General features: G+C 39.3%; 1 protein-coding gene across 2 annotated transcripts in view; it reads left to right on the forward strand.

Moving 5' to 3' along the window:
• The first annotated feature begins 4793 nt into the window (after positions 1 to 4793).
• The window catches only part of GXYLT1 (glucoside xylosyltransferase 1), a 44686-nt gene continuing 28266 nt past the window's right edge, over positions 4794 to 21213 (forward strand). The window contains exons 1-2 of one of the 2 annotated variants that reach the window (XM_032420665.1): positions 4794 to 5051; positions 13419 to 13511. In XM_032420665.1, coding sequence (XP_032276556.1) covers positions 4831 to 5051; positions 13419 to 13511 — 314 coding nt within the window. In that variant the 5' untranslated portion in view covers positions 4794 to 4830. The remainder of the gene's footprint in view (positions 5052 to 13418; positions 13512 to 21213) is intronic. The other variant, XM_032420666.1, reaches the window with a different exon arrangement.

Here is a 21213-nt window from a genome sequence, read left to right on the forward strand (position 1 = left end):
AAAAAAAAAAAAAAAAAAGATTAAAATCTATTGTATTAATGGGAATGGAGGGTTCCTGAAGACTGAATGGGGGATAAGTACAGGGATGGTCCATAAGATATTCCTTATTCCCCTCCCTACTCCACCCTCTCCATACTCTCCCTTCCTTGTGGATGGAAAGGCCAGCTAAATTTGGGGATCATATAGAAGCTAAGGTGTCCCCATTCTTTGGTCTTATACTGCCACTTTTTCAAATCATGTGGCCTACAGCTGAGTTTTTTGAGAATGAAGAGAATCGTTTTCTCTTTCATCCTATCCCTGACTCTACTTTTTCCCCACATTTACTGGTCTGAATGAACACCTAAACTGAAATACTTTTTGTTCAAACTGACAGTATTCTTTTTTTTTTTTTAAGATGTTATTTATTTATTTGACAGAGACACGGCGAGAGAGGGAACACAAGCCGGGGGGGGTGGGAGAGGGAGAAGCAGGCTTCCCGTGGAGCAGGGAGCCCAACGCAGGCCTCTATCCCAGGACCCTGGGATCATGACCTGAACCGAAGGCAGATGCTTAATGACTGAGCCACCCAGTGCCCCCAAACCGACAGTATTCTTTTCCAACTTCTTTCTCCAGTCCAACAAGGTTTCTAGGAAATGGACTGTGGGAAATGAAGAGATTTCACTAGAAGCCAACCAGAAGAGAGAATGGTTTTCACTTTTAGTCTGAATTTCTGATTCTCTGTGCTCTGCAACTATTCTTGTATTTCTCTGATTGTAAATTTTGTTTTAATCCCAAGACCAGTCTAAGAGGTTTTCACATAACATAGTTTTTTTTTTTCTTCTCCTTTTTGCTTTTACTTTTAATTTGCATCACTCAGTTTAGCATTTATTTGTTCAGAGGTAGTATGGTAAAATGGAAGAAAAATGTGTTGGATCCTCAAAGATTTCCATTCAAATTATGGATCGTCATAATTAGTGATGGGGTTAACAAACCTCTGAGTTTCAGGTTCCTTGTTTTTTAAAAGAAAATAACATCTACTTCATATATGTGTTACAAGGATTGAATCAGATTATGCATAGACCTTTATAAAGTGAAGTTTATTAAAAAATTTTGAACTTTACTCTGAAAAGATAAAGAATTTATCTTTTCCCCCAGAGGATTTCTTCTTTTTTTTTTAAAAGAAGTCCTAAAAGGTAAACGGAAGTAGGAAGGAAATGCTGAGCAGACCCTAAATTTGTTATAGAGTGACTTAGAGAAGATTTATGAAAAAAATAAAAACAGTAATGGAATGTCTGTTATATATTCAAAATGTACCAGGAGCTATAAAAATAATCAAGATTAATCTTTTGAATAAAAGATTCTTGAAATTTGGATTTTCCTGAATCTTAGCGTTTTCTAGATCATGGAGGAAGTCTCTATCTCTATAATTTAAGAACAAATATTGCTTCTTTTAAATTTCTTTTTGTCCACCTAGATTAACCTTTTTGACAGAATGAAGGGAAGATCAACATTGATTAAAAATTTGTATATAGCCAGTCTGTCGCTAGAGAATTACGAGGGTGGTCTAGAGATGAAAAAGCAGACTTAAGAGTACATACATAGGGGCGCCTGGGTGGCTCAGTCGTTAAGCATCTGCCTTCAGCTCAGGTCATGATCCCGGGCTCCTGGGATAGATCCCTGCATCCGGTTCCCTGCTCGGCGGGAAGCCTGCCTCTCCCTCTCCCACTCCCCCTGCTTGTGTTCCCTCTCTCGCTGTGTCTATCTCTGTCAAATAAATAAAATCTTAAAAAAAAAAAAAAGGAGTACATATATACACACAGTAAATGAAAGAAGTACCTATTATGATATCAAAAATATTTAAATCATTTTCAATAATTTAAAATTAATTTTAAGAATATAAAAATGTTCAGGGGCACCTGGCTGGCTCAGTCAGAAGAGCATCTGACTCTTAATCTCGGGGTCATGAGTTTGAGCCCCATGTTGGGTGCAGAGATTACTTAAATATATAAAACTTTAAAAAAGGTATGTATAAAAGAAGAATATAAAAATGTGTGAATCCTGGAAATGATCATAAGGGCATGTACATGGCTCCTTATACTCCAAGATAATCAGTTAACACTGTGGGTAATACAAAAATCATTTCTAATTTTGGAATGCCTTATATACTTTTTCAACAGAATTTTCTTTTTAATTACAGGATTAAAAGGAACCTAAAGGGATGTGATATGGTCTAGAACCCTCATGTCAAGTAAATGAATCATTATTCTTCTGGATGTGCTCATCCCATAAATTGTTGCAGAATGAAAACTGCCATTCCAGTATTTTAACAACCTGTGGAGCATTAAATTATTCTTTGTTTTTACTACATTTAGTTTCTTTGTTGAAATAGAGAACAATTGTGGTAGGCATCTCTTTAAACATCTTTGATCTATTTGAGTACTAGCTCTTACTCCAGTTTCTTGGTACCATATCCTTTATTTTTCTCTCTCAAAATCTATTTTCCATTCTTATAAATGCTTCTGCGATCCATCTTTGTACCTCGTTAAGTTTATCTTTATTTCTCTTAAGAATTGTAAGGTGTAGTAGAAGGATTAATTTAATATTGTCGTTATTTTTACTTGCCTGTCTTCCCCTTGAGGGCAGTACACTCAAGCCCCTTGTCTGGCATGTAGAATATATTTAATAAATGTTTATTGAATGAATAAGTGTATGTTTTCATTATACTTACACATATTGATAGCATGCTACTTTTCATTTTTTTGTCTGGTAAGTCAAGAAATTTAATCCTTATAGAAGAAACTGAGGCTTAAATTTATTTAGTAACTTTCCCATGGTCACAGAGCCAGCAGTTTTTGGTGTAGGGATTCCAAATGGAGAACTACTGCTAAATTACAAAGCATTTCCCCACTTTGTTTCTCATGGCCAATCTCTTCAAAGCTCCAAATGCAGGGCGCCTGGGTGGCTCAGTGGGTTGGGCGTCTGCCCTCTGTTCGGGTCATGATCTCGGGGTCCTGGGATGGAGCCCTGCATCAATCCCTGCTCAGCGGGGAGCCTGCTTCTCCCTCTCCCTCTGTAGCTCCCCCTGCTTGTGTTCTCTCACTCTCTCTCAAATAAATAAATGAAATCTTAAAAAAAAAAAAAGCTCCAAATGCAATTTGAACAGTTTAACAGCATGGTTTTTCTTCATGAAGTGTGTGTGTGTGTGTGTGTGTGTGTGTGTGTGTGTGTTTAAAGCCTTCTTTCCCTCACTTTGTGGCACTGTAACTGCTTTCTGGTTCCAATCTTAATCTTTGTCTCAGTCTCCACAGTGGGCCCAGAACCTGCTCTCTAAAAGGCAAATGTGATCATGTTACTTCCTAATTTAAACCCTTCAATGGTCACCACTGTCTGCTAGATTAAGTTCAAACTCCTTGGTATACTAAACAAGGCACTCAGATATCTGTCTAAGACTTCTAGTCTTATCACTCATCATACCCTCCCTTGCATTCACTTAGCTGGTGGTATCAAACTTCTTACAGTTCCCCAAACACAAGAATCTGTTTCATTGATCCCTCAGCCTGCAATTCCTTCCCTTACCCCACCGAAAACTCTGTGCCCCTTTTACTACCAAGTGTCTCTTGACCATGCCCTTAGTAGAACTGATCACTCCTTTTTGTGTTTGCCCACACCTTTACAGGCTTCTATCCTAATGTCTGTATCGTGGTATTGCACTTATTTACAAGTCCCACTTATTTACTTATTGTCCTTCATTTACTTATTTACACTTATTTATAAGTTCCATTTATTTATGTACTTATTTACTGTCCCACCCCATGCCCAACTAGGTGTCTTTATACCCCAAAGTACTCACATAGTGCTTGGCACATAGTGGTGCTTTATAAAAATGTTCAATAAATGAATGGAATGGAAATACGGCTGATGAAGAGGGAGAAGAAATGGAAAGCTAAAGAGAAAACCCTTTAGGGAGAATATTATTGTTATGGACATGCAAATGATGAGTTGTAAAGGAGGTCAAAAAGATGTAATAGGGAGGACCTCAGCTGAACATGCCCTTAACAAGCTCGTTCGGAGGCAAGATATGCATACTCAACAGCATTACGAGGTAATTAAGTATCTGGATGAAAATGGCTCACACAGTATTACAGAAACTTAGAGGCTGGGGAAGTCCCTGCTGAGGAGGATGGAACTGAAAACTGGCCTAATCAAATGCCTTCCAAGTGCAAGGCGTTTTTCGTGCGTTAAGCAATTTAATCTTTCAACCACCCTATGATGAGGATATTATCTCCCTTTTAGAGATGAAGAAACATGCTCAGAGAATTTAGGTTGCTCAACGTCACAAACTACCATGTGGAAGAACCATAATTTGAATTTGGGTCAGCTGTCTCCAACGCCCCGTTCATTTCACCACACCCCTCCTCTGCAGTGCGGAGCCACGGGGAGTTACCCGCTCCGAGTTCCTTGGGCGTTCCCCTCCGACCCCCCGCGCGCCCAGTTCTCTCGCGCTCACTGCGCCTGCGCGTCCGGCAGCTACCCGCACTCCGGGGAGGGGCCCGGCGGCGGAGGCGGTGTCAGGGCCCCGGGCAGGGTAGTCGGCTCGCCGGCGAAGGCCGTTGGGCGGGGCGAGGCGAGGCGAGGCGAGGAGGGAGGGAGGGAGGAGAGGAGGGAGGGGGCGGAGGGAGGAGAGGAGGGAGGGAGGGAGAGGAGGAAGGAGGGGCGGGCTCGAGGCCGCGGCGGAGGAGGAACTTGTTGCGGCCGCGGCTGCGCTGTGCGGCTCCCTACGCTCCAGTTCGCCGGGCGGGCGCGGTGCAGCGGCGGTGGCGGCGGCGGCGGCTGGGGCGCGGGGCCGGGGCGATGCGGCGTTATTTGCGCATCGTGGTGCTGTGCCTGGCCTGCGGCTTCTGCTCGCTCCTCTACGCCTTCAGCCAGCTCGCCGTGTCCTTGGAGGAAGGAGCGAGCGGCGGTGGCGGGAAGCCGCAGGCCGCGGCGGCTTCCTGGCTCGCGGGTGGCGGACGCGGCGGCGCAGGAGGGGTGGGCAGCGTGGGCCCCGCAGCGCATCCCGGCCCGTCAGACAGGTACGGGCCGTTCCCTGTCAGGGCACCGGGGCCGGGGCGAGGGGCGCGGCGGTCGCGGGGGCGCGGGGCTCGGCCTGGGCTGGGCTGCTCGCCGGTCCGCCCCGCGCCTCCCGCCGCCGGGCCCGCGCCTCCCGCTTCTTTGCCGCGGTCTCTGACCCCTTCTCTCATTTCCCTCCTTCCCCCTCCATCCGCGCGTAGCCTAGCCGGAGAGCACCCCATGCTCTTTGTGTTTGTCTTCTGACGCATTCCTTATGCGCTCTTTAAAGCGGATAGAAATTAATTTTCAACTTTTAATTGAGTTTGTTTTTTTTCCTGACAGAATTCAGTGAAAGTAAAAGGTGCCCCACAAAAGCTTTCTTGCTGTCTGGCTAGTGGGAATTCCCTCTTGTTTCCATGGAGTTCAAGTTGAGATATTTAAACATCAGGCTGGCGCCCTAGTTCAATTTTTTTCCCTCTCCTGAATGGGGCATCTATTTTTTGTGTGTTAACGCTTGAATTTTCATTATTAGTCTGTTAAATCTGGACAGAGCTTTTATGCGTATTTTGAATTTTTCTTTAGGAAACATCGGTCTGTTCTGAAAGTTATAGCAAGTTAAGAAAAGTGAGGGATACTTAACATGCTCACGTGTTTTGTGGGATGGGATATCTTTCTTAAAATTCGGTGTTTAAAAAGTAACATAATGACTTAACGTGGATTTACACAAATCACTGCCAGAGATTTTAAAAAGAATGCGGCGCATTATGAATGCTTAACAAAATCAGAGCCTTTCCACTTCCTTGAAAAATAAGCTCCTTTATTTGTGGGCACCTCCCTGGGAATGACTCGGAGTGCTCCCTTAGTAAGAGGCAAAGTCGGCTTTGGTATCAGTAAGTACGGGGTTGGTAAGAGGAGGGAGGGCAGGTCAGCTGCAGGCTCTTCAACATTCTGAGAGTTGATGGTCGTTTTCACAATGAAAGGGGGAGGACGTTTGGGCATAGGAGCAGCATGGGAAAGCTGGGCTGTCATGTTTTTACCCCCTGATTTGATTACAGTCAGGCGATTCCCTGACTGTATTCGTAAAAGCAGAACCACTTCCAGTCAGGTTTGTCAACTCTTATCTGCCCTGGGAGAGGCGGTGACTGAAGACCTGAATGAGCTCTTGAATAATGAGGCTCAAGAAAAGCTGTGATTGTGAAGCATTTAAAATTATGGAGAAGAAAATTATTTTTGTAGTGGGTAGAATCGGAAGGAAGCAACATTTTAAAACATTGGATGAAATTGGACTATGATTAGTATTAGATTTCAGTTTCGTAGCGTGACATTCATTTTTAGTGCTTTGTCTCAGATACTTATACTTTATTTTGTGACAGATTTTTGTAAATTGTATTTGCTTGGCTAGCTGATTTGAACAAAATTATTTAGAATAAGCACCTCAGTGTCTTTTAAGATTTTTTTTTTTTTTTTTTTAAGTAATCTCTGTGTCCAACGTGGAGCTGGAACTCACAACCCCAAAATCAAGAGTCGTGTGTCTGCTGACTGAGCCAGCCAGGTGCCCCAGCACTTCATTTTAATAAATGTTTTATAGAGCTATTACTGAAATTTTAAGTTTGATGTGTCCAGGTCAACTAAAAAGCTGTATATTTACAGGTCCTCTGAGCAGCATAACTTCTCATTTTAAATGAGGCATAACTCTAACTTTAAACTAAAAGTGTTTTAGTCTTGGTAAAAATGTGAAGTACAATTCACTGCATGTGCTTGTATAATAACTTTGGGCAGAGCAACAACATGAAAAAGTTAGTTGTTACATTTTTACTCTACAGTTTGATAAGATCAGGAGAATTCTTAAGACATCAGGAGTCTTAATTTTAGATATTACTTAAAACATTTTTAAAGATTTTTCATAGAGTTTGGTCAACTTTTTTGGCTACCACAGGATATGGAGTAGATACCTATCTTTAACCTCTCTTCCTATGTATAAGTCATTTGACCAGGGTCCAGAAGGCATCAGTAATTGGACCAGGATTGTGTCTTTTGATTCTTTAGGGCTCTTTCTGTGAAGCTTCTTTGATGAGAATCTAGTCTACATAGTGTTTCATCAGTGGAAAAAGGTGTATAAGGCAAGCAACGTCTTCCTTTTTTTGGTAGGACTAGATTATCATTGCATTCTTTTTTGAAGCAGTCTTACCTGAAAAACTTTAACTATTATTTCTCTCATTCATTTAAAATATGGAATCTAGGTTATACCCAGTATGTTTTATTGTCAAATCTTATAGAAAGTGTTTGTTGCATGGAATTCCATGACAATAAATTACTTGGAAAGATCCTTCCGAGTTCTCAAAGTAAAATTTCTAAAATGATAGGAACAATTTTTCAGTGAAATCTATTAATTAGTGTATCTTGTTTGAATCCATTATATTTTGGTATTTAGAAAATGCACAGGTCTTAAGAGTCAGACAAACCTGTTCTCTTCCTGTCTCTGCTGTGAAACCTTGACCACCTCTCTACTTCAGTTTTCTCACCTGTAAAATGTAGGTAATACTTAACCTTAGTTAATTTGTAAATAGAATCCTTAGTTGTCAGTGATTAAAATCCATTACAGCTAACTTAAGCAAAACATATTTATAGGCTTATATGGGTTGCTGGCAGGAGCAAAATTGAAAGGAAAATTCCCCGGGCAGCTCCAGGGACCCTAAGGACTAGGACTCTCTTACTCTCTTCCACTGTAGACAGGCTTTGTTCTTGGGATCTTTGCAGTGTTTCTTCTTTTATCTCAAAAATTTCTAGGAGAAGGCTCTCATTGGATTTGTTTGCATCACATGTCCATCAGTGTTGTCAAGAATGGTGACCTCTGATTCTGTGGCTCTGTGTTACTTGCACATCCTTGTGGTGGACAGGATAACATGATTGGACAGAATAACATAACATCATTAGATGAGTGGTGTCGTGAAGAGGGGAATGCTGGCTAGGCAGTGGCTCTTCCACATAGAGAAACTCTCTTAAGCTGCTCGAGGTGGACAGACTGTTACTAAGTTATTCAATATAAATACAGGACTTCTGTAGAAGGAGTTAGACTATTTTGTGACTTTAGCTACTCAGAATGAATTCTCACATTTCACTAATGAGTCTTGATGGTGATTATCAAGATTTTGTCCTGTTGTAGCTGTATGGTGGAGTGAAGTGGGGAATCAAGAAACTACTAAGCTTTTGAGTGATAACCATTTCTGGACCCACCATGCTGTTTGTTGTGTCAAGTCACCTCACTGGTGAGGCCATTGAGTTCTCATTTCTCCTGGATCTTGTGAACACTAGTAGGATGTACTGAGCATCTTTAGGGCTTTGGAGACACAGACTTCAGCTTTAACATATGTTTGGCTGTGTGAACCTTGAATACATTTCCTCAAAAGTTAGATTAGAGGTAAGAGTATGATATTGGGTTGTGTGTGAGAATTGAAATGAAGTAGCTTGAGTGATGACTGAATATGGTGTCTAGCACAGTAAAACTGTAGCTAATACGGTGATGGTTTCAATCATTTAAATTAAAAAAATTTTTAAGATTTACTTATTTAGGGTACCTGGGTGGCTCAGCCAGTTAAGCATCTACTTTCAGTTCAGGTAGTGATCCCAGGGCCCTGGGATCGAGCCCTGTGTTGGGCTCCTCACTCAGCAGGCAATCTGGGGAGTCTGCTCGAGGATTCTCTCTCCCTCTGCCCCTCCCCCTGCTTGTGCTTCTCTCTCAAAAAATCTTAAAAAAAAATGATTTATTTATTTATTTGGGAAAGAGAGTGAGCATACAATTGGGGGAAAGGGCAGAGAGAATATGCAAGCAGACTCCCCTCTTGTGCAGATCCCGGGACGCAGGGCTCGATCTCATTGAAATCAGGACCCAAGCTGAATCCTAGAGTCTGGTGCTTAACTGACTGAGCCACCCAGGGGCCCCTCAGTCATTTAAATTTTAATTAAAAAAAAAAATTTTTTTTTTTTTTCAATTTCTGCCCTCTGGGAAAAATCCTGTCCTTAGTCCCCCAGTCCACACCTGCTTAAACCAGGTGCTTATTAGTGGGGTCTGGGAATCTATATTTTAGATATGTGCCCCAGGTTATTGTTACACAACCAAAGATTGAGAACCACTAATGTAGCTGAGAAAGGTTTGACCACTCTTTTCACACTACTGTTTTTAGTAGAGAAATTTCTTTCCCTCTTTCCTGAAGTCATTTTTGAAGAGAGAAGTTCAGGCAGTGAATAATGAAACAAATTACTTACTAAAGCCACCTTCATTTCTGCTTTGTTTATGCAAAGACATCTTATGTAAAATCAATACCCTGCACTTGTATTTTAGTTCATTGAGGATCATACTTCACATGGTTGTAAAGTGCTTAGCACAAATCTGACTAGTAATTACTTAATTAAAATTATTTTGTTCTATGTTGTTGGAGGGGAAACTGATTAGGCTAATAAAAAAGGAATGTGTACTTTTGATTTGGAAATCCTCTTTTATTTATTTATTTTTTTAAAGATTTTATTTATTTATTTGACAGAGAGAGACACAGCGAGAGAGAGAACACAAGCAGGGGCAGAGGGAGAGGGAGAAGCAGGCTTCCCGCAGAGCAGGGAGCCGGATGAGGGGCTGGATCCCAGGACCCTGGGATCATGACCTGAGCCGAAGGCAGATGCTTAACCGACTGAGCCACCCAGGCGCCCCTTAGAAATCCTCTTTTAACACATTAAAGTTATTATCTGTGCCATACCTGTTGAAAATACTTGCCCCCACGTATTAACTTACCTGTGTGTATACCATATGAAATTTAAACTTTTAATGTATTCAGATTGGCAGTTTTTTCCTTTACCATTTTTATCTTTGTCATGCATAGGAAAACTTTCTACCGGAGGGTTCCCCCCCCCCCACTTTTTTTAACATTTAAATCTTTAATACGGTTTCTTTTTTTCTTTTTCCTGGAGGAGGGAGTTGGGTACGATGTGATGCTTAGTTTTGAAATGGATAATTGTTCGTTACCTTTTGTATATAAGCAGTCGTTTTTGCCCTAAGTATTAATGAAATTAGAGGTTTAAGAATAAGAAATGAAGACCTGGCAGAGCTAGAAATTAAGCTGTCTGGAGACAGTTTTTAGTTGAAAATAAATGACCCAGGTACTGATCTTCAAGTAAGGCTGATTTGTCAGTATCATGGGAATGGTCTCCTTTAATGTGGTTGAGAGCGTCTGTTTTTCTTGCCATAGTCACAGTGTAGGTATCTGTGCCTTGAGGTTGCACGGTGGCTCGCAGCACTTCATTCAGACTTCCACATTCTTTTGCGGGATATGCCTAAACTTATCCCTGACTGTAAGTTGTGCATGGTTTTCACTAAAGCCTCATGACTGTAGTAGATGTTTTGAGATGAAAAGTACATTTTCCAGGTTAATTTAAAAGTACAAAAGACTTTCTGTTACCAGATTTAAGTAAACTTCAAGTTTGAGAACTGTTATTGTGGAGAGTTTATATAGTTAAATGCTCTGCTTAATCCTGAGCATGAAGTATCTCAGTTCTTCAAGTACTGAAATTTTGGGGAATTTTGTTTCTGATAATTTTTTTAACTTTTAAAATAAATATAAATTCACAGGAAGTTTCAGAGACACCCTTGTATCATTCACTGTTTCCTCCAATAGTAGGATTTTTATATGAGCATAGTACAATATTGGAATATATATCAATACAACTGGAATATATATCAATATAGTGCAATATTAAAACCCCAGAAATTGACATTGTACAGCACATAGACTGTATTCAGATATCCCAGTTTTACATGCTTTCATATGTGTCATGCAGTTTTATCACATACGTAAATTCGTGCAACCACCTCCACAAACACAACTGTGTTATCACCGTAAGATCCCTTGTGCTACCCCTTGATCACTTTGTAGACAAGCCACCTAGAACTAGAAACATTATGCCATATGAAATTTGAGGATGAGTCATAGTAAAGTTTTATTTCAATTTATTCCACAGCGAAGAAGATTTGCATTTATGGACTTCATTGATTTTTGGATGTCACTGTTTACTGAAGACATACCCACTAAGCTCAACTTACAGTTTTGCCCCATTAAAATTATTTGATAGAATTACCTCTTTGAATGTAGTAGTATATTTCTAATATTTCATTTCCAATAGTTTTTTTTCTTTTTTTTTTTTTAAAGATTTTATTTATTTATTTGAGAGAGAGAGGGAGCATGAGCTAGGGTCGGGTGGGAGTTGGGAGTGGAGTGGTGGGGAGGGGCAGAGGGAGAGGGAGAAGCAGACTCCCGGCTGCGCAGGGAGCCCCAGGGAACCCGATGCGGGGCTCCATCCCAGGGCTTGGATATCATGGCCTGAGCTAAAGGCAGATGCTTAACCGACTGAGCCACCCAGTTGCCCCTCCAACAGTTTTAAGGAATAAAAGCAAAAACTCAACTAATAACCAGAACTTGGCTAACTGCCTTTACTTTCCGAATATTTTTTAACTTTATTTTTTTCTGGCCTATAAGTACAGTTGCTGTCTGTCTGTAATAACAGTTAACTGGTATGTAATGAGTTTCTACTCAGTCTTTAAAACCATTTTTTCATAAGTGAGAGAATGTAAGTTTGGGAAATAAGAAACATTAAATGATGCCACCTCTTGCCGGCAGCACATCAGTGTTTTATGATTTTTTTAAATAGTGGTATGTGTACTCACTAGTGCATATGTTTTACATTTCCATTAAAGAAGGACAGAAAGAAAAACATCCCTTCTAAAAAAAACTGTTTTGACATTGAGTTATGGTTATGAAAACCTAAAACTTGACTTTTTCCCTGCAATTTCATCTGCATTAATTGCTATAGTTTCTAGCAATTTCACTTGTAGGTATATATGCAAGAGAATTGAAAACATATTTGGAGAGAAATTGTAAATGAATGTTCGTAGCAGCATTATAATAGCCAAAAGGTGGAAAACAACCCAAATGTCTATCAACTGATGAATAACTAAACAAAATGTGGTATATCCATCCATTATTTGGTCGTAAAAAGGAATGAAGTGTCCTGATAAGAAATGAAGGGTACTTAGGTGTACTACAGTAGATGAACTTTGAAAATGTATTCAAGGGTTAGACTGAAGGAAGTCAGACTTGAGAGACCACATATTGTATGATTTCATTTATGTGAAGTATTTGTAACAGGCAAATCTATAGAGACAGAAGATAGATTTGTTGGTGCATGGGTGGCTCAGTTGGTTAAGCATCTGCCTTCAGCTCTTGTATCATGATCTCAGGTCCTGGGACCCATTTTAAAATGTGCCATCTGTGCCGCCCCCTCTTCGCAGAGATTCTGATTTAATAGTTCTCCTATGGGGCTCTCTGGGTGATTTCGCTGTGCAGCCTGGGTTTGAGATCCTCTGCCCTAGACTGTTGGCATGTGTGAGAGGTATGATCAGAAATCTTTGCAAATATGAAATTTCATAGACCTTTTGCTGTAAGAACAGTAACATATAATTGAATTTATAGCAAGAGAAAACAAAGTTACATGGTGAGGGGACATGAGGTGACCTAGTTTAGTGACTCACCCTGATTTCATACTTGCTTTAGTATCCAGGCCTCACTGCAGTGAATTTCAAACTAAACTATTGTTTTGAAAAGTAGTAACAATGAAAAGCATACTTTTTGTAAGGTGAGGTGTTAACGGCTGTGAACTGAGCTCCGACCTGCAATCTAAGAGGAAAGACTACACTTAATCCTCCATTTTAGCTTGTGTAATACAGCGAAACGAAGATAATGTACATAATGAAACTGAGCCATGGATATCAGCGTGCTTGCTTGCTTGCTTTTTTTTTTTTTTTTCAGTTTAAAACACCGTACAACTAGCTTGGATTGAAGATTATTTTAAAAGCCTTCAAAGATCCTCTCTTCCTTTTCTGTCAGCATTTGTGGCATTTTAAATTTGCTCCAGGATAAGCAACTGTTTTGTTTGGCTGAAATGGATTTTATTCTAGGGGGATCTGTGTAGTACACAAAGGAAAATTTTAGAAGTATTCCCATATTTTCTGTGTCATCTGAGGAGGGAATTTTAATATGTTTGGAGAGTTCCTGACTAGGAAATGGTTTTTCAGTCTGTACTATATTCTGCCTAACGGTTTTAAAGTCCTATTTAAAATAATGGTACCTTAAAAAATAAATAAATCAATAAAATAAAATAATGGTACCTTGAATAAGGGAGAAATTTCCAAAACTCAAGTTACCTTAGCCATATTGAATTTGCAAAATTGGATTTGCAGTTTTGTTGCCGTAAAATAGAACAGTAAGTTATTATGTTAAGTAAATTCCTTGTTAGTTTTAAACCTAAATACTCACATAGGACTCTTTATTTCTGTCTTACTCTGTTAGGTGTAAAGATTTCTCTCTGTGTTACTGGAATCCCTATTGGATGCTGCCCTCTGATGTTTGTGGAATGAACTGCTTTTGGGAAGCGGCTTTTAGGTAGGCACCTAAATTTAATTGGTAGATCAGTGTAGGTAAGATTAGATAGTACATAGTAAATTTTTGACTAATAGGACACAAGAATGTTTCTTTTCCTGTAATTTAATATTTTCTTACACGCAAATAACTCATTTTCTGATTGGGTTTTCTATTTATCCTACTTTGTAGTTGTTATAACTAATTTGTAGTATATACTATGTATAAATGCTCTAACTTGTTTTTAGGTGTTATTAAGGTTAACTATTGTTCTTAGGAGCATTTATGATATAATTTTAGGTAACTGGGTGATAAAGTATTAAACAGGTGATAAAGATAGACTTCCCTTGACATTTACAAACATATATATGGCATTTATCTACTTTAAAGCTGCTGAAAAAACATTTTGTAGGTGGATGGGGATAATTGAGGAAGGATATGTTGGTTATTACCAGAGAAATTGAATGTTGAGGAATGAGAGGATAAAAATAAGTGTTTAATGAAGGGGCAAGTATTGATATGACATTGTTTATTGAGCTTGTATGTTGCTCAGTAGTTTGGCTTTGTGCATGGCTCTGGATAATGAAGGCCTTGGATTCTGCTCTCACCTTCAGTGAAAGCAGTGTTGATAGGAATGGGCTATCAGACTGTCTCCGTGGCCTAGTGGCAGGGGATACTGAGGTAGTAGCCTGAAATGCCTTCCTAAGAGTAAAATTTCTTTGAGAGACACCTATTTTTACTGTCTTTATGATTAATTTTCTGCTCATTCTATTTGCTAGGCACAGTGCCAGGTGCTTAGAACCAGACTCTGAGTCTAGTTAATGTGGCTCCATCCTTTTGGGGCTTGCATTCTGTAGGAGCTTCACACTAGTAAACCTGAGATAAAGATAGAGGGTGACAAGTTAAAGCTGTGATGATGGGAGAAACAAGTGAGTCATCAGGTGGGATCATCTTAAGGCATCGGGGAAGGCTTCCTGGTGGGAGTGACTGCGTGAGAAAATTAGGCTCAAGGACAGGAGATAAAGTATTTTAGGTGGGAAGAATTACATTCTTTATATATATTAACAGTATATATTTTTATGTTCTTGTATTCCTGATACATTATACATTCCATGAACAACCGGGAAGGAATCATTGAAATCCATTATTTTAATTATATCTCATTGCTATGGAAAAGATTGGGTGATTGAAATTCTAATACGAGTCAGTTAAATCAGATTATTCAAACTTCTAAAAACTAAGAATATTATCCTTCAGCTTGTTCATAAATTTGGAGAATTGGAGCTCTATATTTTTCATTCTTATAAAAGTTTGCTAATGAATAGAGTATTGACAGCTACCACTTTGCTATCTCCAGCCTTGTGGCATAAATCTACTTACTCTGAAGACTGGGTAAGCTTGAAAACTGTATACCCTCATTTATACAACCCACGTCCTTTTGTAAGTTACAGCATGAGTAATAATCTTCTCTCCCCCACTGCTGAGTGCAAGAGTACCCCAGGGAAGTTCATCTAGTCTGAATCCTGGAGCCTCTGCTTATTATTTCTCTTGTTTTGGTTTCTCCAACTCATTATTTTCCTAATGCTTCCAAGTATTCCTTGGAAGGAATTACATGTGGATGGATACATAATGGTATAAACCCTGTGCTAGTTACTTTCCTAAATTTGAGATTTTAAAAGTTAAACTTTTCTGTTACACTCTCTACTTGTAATATTAAATCCGTAGTATGTATCTGTAATGGTTTTGTTATATGTATCAAATCATTCTGTAAAATCTCTCAAACTTAGTTCCTTACTTAGAACTTAGGATCCCTCACATTTACTGTTTGAACATGGAGACAAGCCAGGATGCCATACAATTGCCATATCGTTCTCACCCTGCATTGCAGTATTAACTTTAAGTAGCACCTCAGTTTTGCATAACTCTAAGAGCTTGTCTGCCCACCTGGTAAAGCTTCTTTGAAATTCCCAGTTACTACCAACCTTAGGTCCACATTTTGCCAGGCCCCAGTGGGCCCTTAGCTGGCACTGTTTTCTTCCCAGGCCTGTCCCTGCTTTCCCAATTGGAATTCTTTATACCTTGTGACTTTTATTTTGATCAAAGCTTATCTGGGGGATTATTTCCTCCCAATTAATTTACACAGTGAACATAAAATAACATAGAAAAACTGCTTTTGATGTGCATAGGCTTTTAGTAATTTGTATTTGCATTTACGAAGTCATTTCCTGACCAACCGAATGCCTCCCAGCAGCTTGTCAAAATGCTCACACCTCTCCTGTCTTTTCTGTTCTTGAAACAAAACCAAACAAAATTTCTGCAACAGCTTGCACTCAACTTTTTTTCTTCAAGCATTCATTGTTTACTCTGTTTCTCTTCACCAGCAAGACTTCTTTTAAGAGTATATACCTACTTCACACCCTTAAACAACAACAAAAGACCTCCCCGCCTCAACCTGCCTGAGCAGCACTGGCTATCTGACTAACCCCCGTCCCCTACTGTGAAGTCACCTTTGACCTCTGAATTGTTCTTCTGGGGCCCAGTCTTACTTTTTTTGGTCCCTTTGACACTGGTTACCACTTCCTCTTTCTTTCGGCTCTGTCAGTCTCTGGCTCTTAAGACCAGGGTCCCAGCTACTTGATCTCTCTGCTTCTGGACTCCTCTCCTTGTCCTGACTCCTTCATATTAATGTTCCTTAGGACCCTGCTCTCTTCTCTCCCCACTCCCTGGATAATCACAAGATAAGCTTTTATTTATTTATTTATTTATTTTAAAGATTTTACTTATTTGAGAGAGGGGGAGACAATGGGCACAAGCAGGGGGAGCAGGAGCGGGAGAGGGAGAAGCAGGCTTCCTGCCCAGCAGGGAGCCCGACACAGGACTCAGTCCCAGGACCCTGGGATCATGACCTGAGCCAAAGGCAGCCATTTAACTGACTGAACCACCCATGTACCCCAGATAATCTTTTTAACTGATACCTCTACTCCAGAGCTCTTTTCTGAGCTCAAGAACTGTGTTTCTATCTGCATTTTGGTCATTTTTTTAACTTGCTGATTCAGATGCCTCAGACTCTCTTGTTTAAACCTGAGTTCATGGTTAAACCTGATCTGGCTTCTCACACCTTCCCTCATGTGTGTTTTGTATCCTGGTTTATGATTGACTTTCTTCATGTCAGTCCACAGTGACTCTTCTACCCAGCTTCTTTCACATTGTTGCTCCTGATAGCCTCTTCTTCCTATTCCCTTAGTTATTGTGCTCATTACTTCTTATCCAACGATTTTCCTTCCCTACCCACTGTTTCTCCCTTCTCAGTATCCTCTATGTCACTGTACTCACACATCTCTTGTGGTTGTGAATCTTCCAGACTGTTGGCTTTGCAGAGAGATACCATGTGTTGTTCATCATTCAAGCCCCATGCCGAGCAAGGTGCTTGGCAACCAGTAAATAACTAATGATTTCCCCCGGCACTTTCAGACTATTTTTGATGTTTGTATAGTGAGCTTCCTTAACAATCTCTTTTTTTTTTTTCTGTTTAAGCAGTTACCATGCTTTCCCATTAAATCTTTTGAAATTCTGTCTTTTTGCAATCGACTGTAAATTGTATGAGGTCAGGATTGTGGCTTTCTTGCTTATCCCGTGTCTAGCATATGAAAGAAGTTCAAATATTCATTAAAGAGAATGAATTATATTACTAAATTGTGTTCTTATTATTCTTATTATTAAAAATTATATGGATTTAAGTCTGCACCAGCATTGTGTGAATGTATAGGTGTCACCATGACCTTAGCATTATTGGGAGTTCTAATTTTAGCATTTATTAGAGTAAAATGATAGAGTATTACTGATTTATATTTTGTTGATTATTTGCTGAATGTATTTCCATAATTGTTGAGCTTCTTTTGTTCTATATATTTTCTGTATTGATATTTACCTCTTAAGTTTTTTAATGCTTATTTTATGATCTCTTAGGATAATATATTCTGTTTTTGCCATTGATTACAAATATCTTCCTGGTTTCAATTTTTTGTTTTAGTTATTTCATTAAGCAATCTCTCTCTCTCTTTTTTTAAGTAAGCTCTAGGCCCAACATGGGGCTTGAACTCATAACCCCAAGATCAAGAGTTGCACGTTCTGCCTACTGAACCAGCCAGGTGCCTACTACTACTACTAATTTTAGTAGTATTTAAAAATTCTCTTTTAGGGGCGCCTGGGTGGCTCAGATGGTTAAGCGTCTGCCTTCGGCTCTGGTCATGATCCCAGGGTCCTGGGATCGAGCCCCACATCGGGCTCCCTGCTCAGTGGGAAGCCTGCTTCTCCCTCTCCCACTCCCCCTGCTTGTGTTCCCTCTCTCGCTGTGTCTCTCTCTGTCAAATAAATAAATAAAAAATCTTTAAAAAAAAAAAAAATAAAAAAAAAAATAAAAATTCTCTTTTAATGTACTAATTTTTTTGTGACTTGAGCTTTTAAAGTATTTAATCTTTATGATGGGAACCTGAAGATTTTTTCAAGTGTTATATTTTGTTTCAAAAGTGATTATATACAACTCTTTATTTTTTTATTTTATTTTTTTTATTTTTTAAGATTCATTCATTTGACAGAGAGAGAGAGAGAGTACAAGCAGGGGGAGTGGCAGGGAGAGGGAGAAGCAGGCTCCCCCTGAGCAGGGAGCCCGATGTGGGGCTCAATCCCAGGACCCTGGGATCATGCCCCGAGCCGAAGGCAGTTGCTCAACTGACTGAGCCACCCAGCCGCCCCTATACAACTCTTCAAAGTAGTTTTTTACCTAGTATGATAATTCAACACTTTTTTTTTATAGTAAGAGGTAAAATATTTTGTTTTTAAGCTATACATTAAGGAAATTGCCATTAATGTTTCTGAACATAGTTTTCCATTTTGTTTAACTGCAAGTTTTTAAAGATGGTTCATAGCAGTTACTTTTTTAGTTGAGGTGATTGTTACCAGAAATTTAATTTGGCTTGACTTTGCATACTTCATTTATAATGCTAATTCTTGGCCTAAATATTATTAAACATTGTTTTCTTTTATAGAGAGAACACTAGGCTGAAAGAACACCCTGAAAGCTTTTTGTGCTGTCTAAATAAAAAAAAGAAGACACATTATTATGATTCCTTCATAGCAGAAATGTTATTTAAAATAAGTCTATTCCTAAGTTTTAGAAATCTGTTAACAGTGTTTGTATTAGAATTTATCATCTAAAATACTTTAAGTATTAACTTTTTTTTTCTGATTTCCCCTCTGAACTTTTTGCTTTGGTAAGTTTCAAATCTGCAGAGGTTACAAGAATAGTATAGTGAGCACACTCACTACCTACTGTTCACTAGGTATTGACCTATTATTAACATTTTTTTTTTTTAAGAAGACTTTTTTTTTTAAAGATTTTATTTATTTATTTATTTGAGAGAGAGAATGACAGAGAGAGCATGAGAGGGGGAGGGTCAGAGGGAGAAGCAGGCTCCTTGCTGAGCAGGGAGCCCGATGCGGGACTCGATTCTGGAACTCCAGGATCATGACCTGAGCCGAAGGCAGTCGCTTAACCAACTGAGCCACCCAGGCGCCCCTATTATTAACATTTTGCCACTTTCTGTTTTTGGCTGAATCATCTGAGAGATAGCTGCATTCATTATGATATACGCCTAAATATTCAGCATGTATCACCTCATAACAGAAGCATTCCCCAATATAATCATAATAAAACTGTCACTTCCAGTTATTTAACACTGGCAGAATATATATTCATATTTCCTTATTTTTCTTTTAACGAACTTTACATACCCCCCACCACATTCAGCTGTGAGATCTATTTATAGTCTCCTTCCTTGTAGAACAGTTCCCCAGACTTTTTTTGGGGGGGTGGTCGTGGTATCTTTCATGACATGATATTTTTGTTTTGTTTTTGCAGAATGTTCCTTTATGTGGATTTGCCTGTCTTTCCATTATTAGATTCTGGATTTTGGGCAGGAATACTGCATAGGTGATACTGTGCTCTTCTTTGGGCATGCTCTCAGGAAGCCTCTGTCATAAGTTTAACATTTGTTAACTTTGATCATGTGGTTAAGGTGGTGGTGTCACATTTCTACATGTTAACAGTACCTTTATCCCCTTTGTAATGTGTGGGGATAACACCTTGATACTCTGTGGTTGTAGCAATCATTATTCTTGTTCAAATCATCGGTTACAGTGGTGATTGCAAAATAGTGATTTTTGTAATTCTGAATTTCCTTCTACATTATTGGTGATATTTGTGTTTAAAGAAGGGTTTCCCGCTTCCCCCTAGCCCCTTTATTTAGTATCTTTTTAGACTTACGGATTCATTTTCTTTTATGTGTTATCATTCATTACTGTCATAATTCCTGTTGATGCTCAGGTTATGCCATATTTAGCCATGGAAGCACTCAGGTATTATCTTTGAATTATCTGTAGAATTTCTTCTAATTATACATCTGTAGAAAAATAGGTTTGACTTAAAAATGACCTTTTGGATAATATTTCTTTAAATCCATAGGGACTTTCCTCTTATTCACACTGTGATTAAAATATAGCACATTTTTACAGACCAGATTATATCATTCAAGATTTATATCATTTTGGCATCAAAATTACTTGAATGGCTGCTTCCCTATATCTTATTAGAAGGTTTTAGTTATTCCTTCCTCTAGTGGTGGAAGATTACTTTAGAATTTTTTAGGTTGCAATTATTTCCTGTTCTCGGGGTCTAGGGACAGGGTGGTAAGCAGTGACATCTTTAAAATACGGTTTATGGTGTTAAGAGTCTGTACTGTATATAATGTTTTTACTAAAAAGGGACATATAACCAAAAGGTAGTTGACAATACTCCTTCCATAGAAATTGGTGGAAGGAGTGCTGGCAGTGTGACTAAAACAAGTCTTGCTAAAATGCTTGGGAGGAGTCAGATCTGGTACTGATTTTAGAGGGATTTTTTTCTTTTTTTTTTTAACCCGGAAGAACATTTCACTTATTTTCTTAAGAAGGTTTTATTATACTTGTCTTTGTGTGGAGAATTCTGTGCAAAACAGCACATGACTATTGTGGCTTACTTTTTAAATCTCTGGGCTTTAGCTTCGAGGCAGGATCTAGTTATGATCAGTTAAGCAATCCAAGCCCATTGCCAATTTTTTTTTTTTTTTTTAAGATTTTATTTATTTGCGAGAGAGAGAATGAGAGACAGAGAGCATGAGAGGGAGGAGGGTCAGAGGGAGAAGCAGACTCCCCGCCGAGCAGGGAGCCCGATGGTGGGACTCGATCCCGGGACTCCAGGATCATGACCCGAGCCGAAGGCAGTTGCTTAACCAACTGAGCCACCCAGGCGCCCCGCCCATTGCCAATTTTAAAGTCTTGGTGTGGAGGCACTTACCTGAAAGATGAAATAATTTAGAGCTTTGTGAAATTGTTGTGTGTCTTGATTGCCTTGTCTTTCTTTAACTTTTATCACTGTGGCTTCCACTGCTTTGAGATGAACCGGGTATACATTACCTTGCTCTAGGTACAGAGGGCGTAGATAGTCTCCCCTCACATAGGGTTTCAGTGTTATAAAGTGAGGGACTTAACAGAAAAGAGGGAAACAGAGGGTGCTGCCAAGGGAGGAGGTACTACTTCTTTCTAATTGCTGTCAATGGAAAAGAACAGAGCTTTAAAAAGACAGGCTATTGCTAACACCAGATTGCTAACACCATCTATGTGAAGGAAGTGG

Source organism: Phoca vitulina, unplaced genomic scaffold (assembly GCF_004348235.1).
Source record: "Phoca vitulina isolate PV1807 unplaced genomic scaffold, GSC_HSeal_1.0 scaffold23, whole genome shotgun sequence".
Taxonomy (NCBI): domain Eukaryota; kingdom Metazoa; phylum Chordata; class Mammalia; order Carnivora; family Phocidae; genus Phoca; species Phoca vitulina.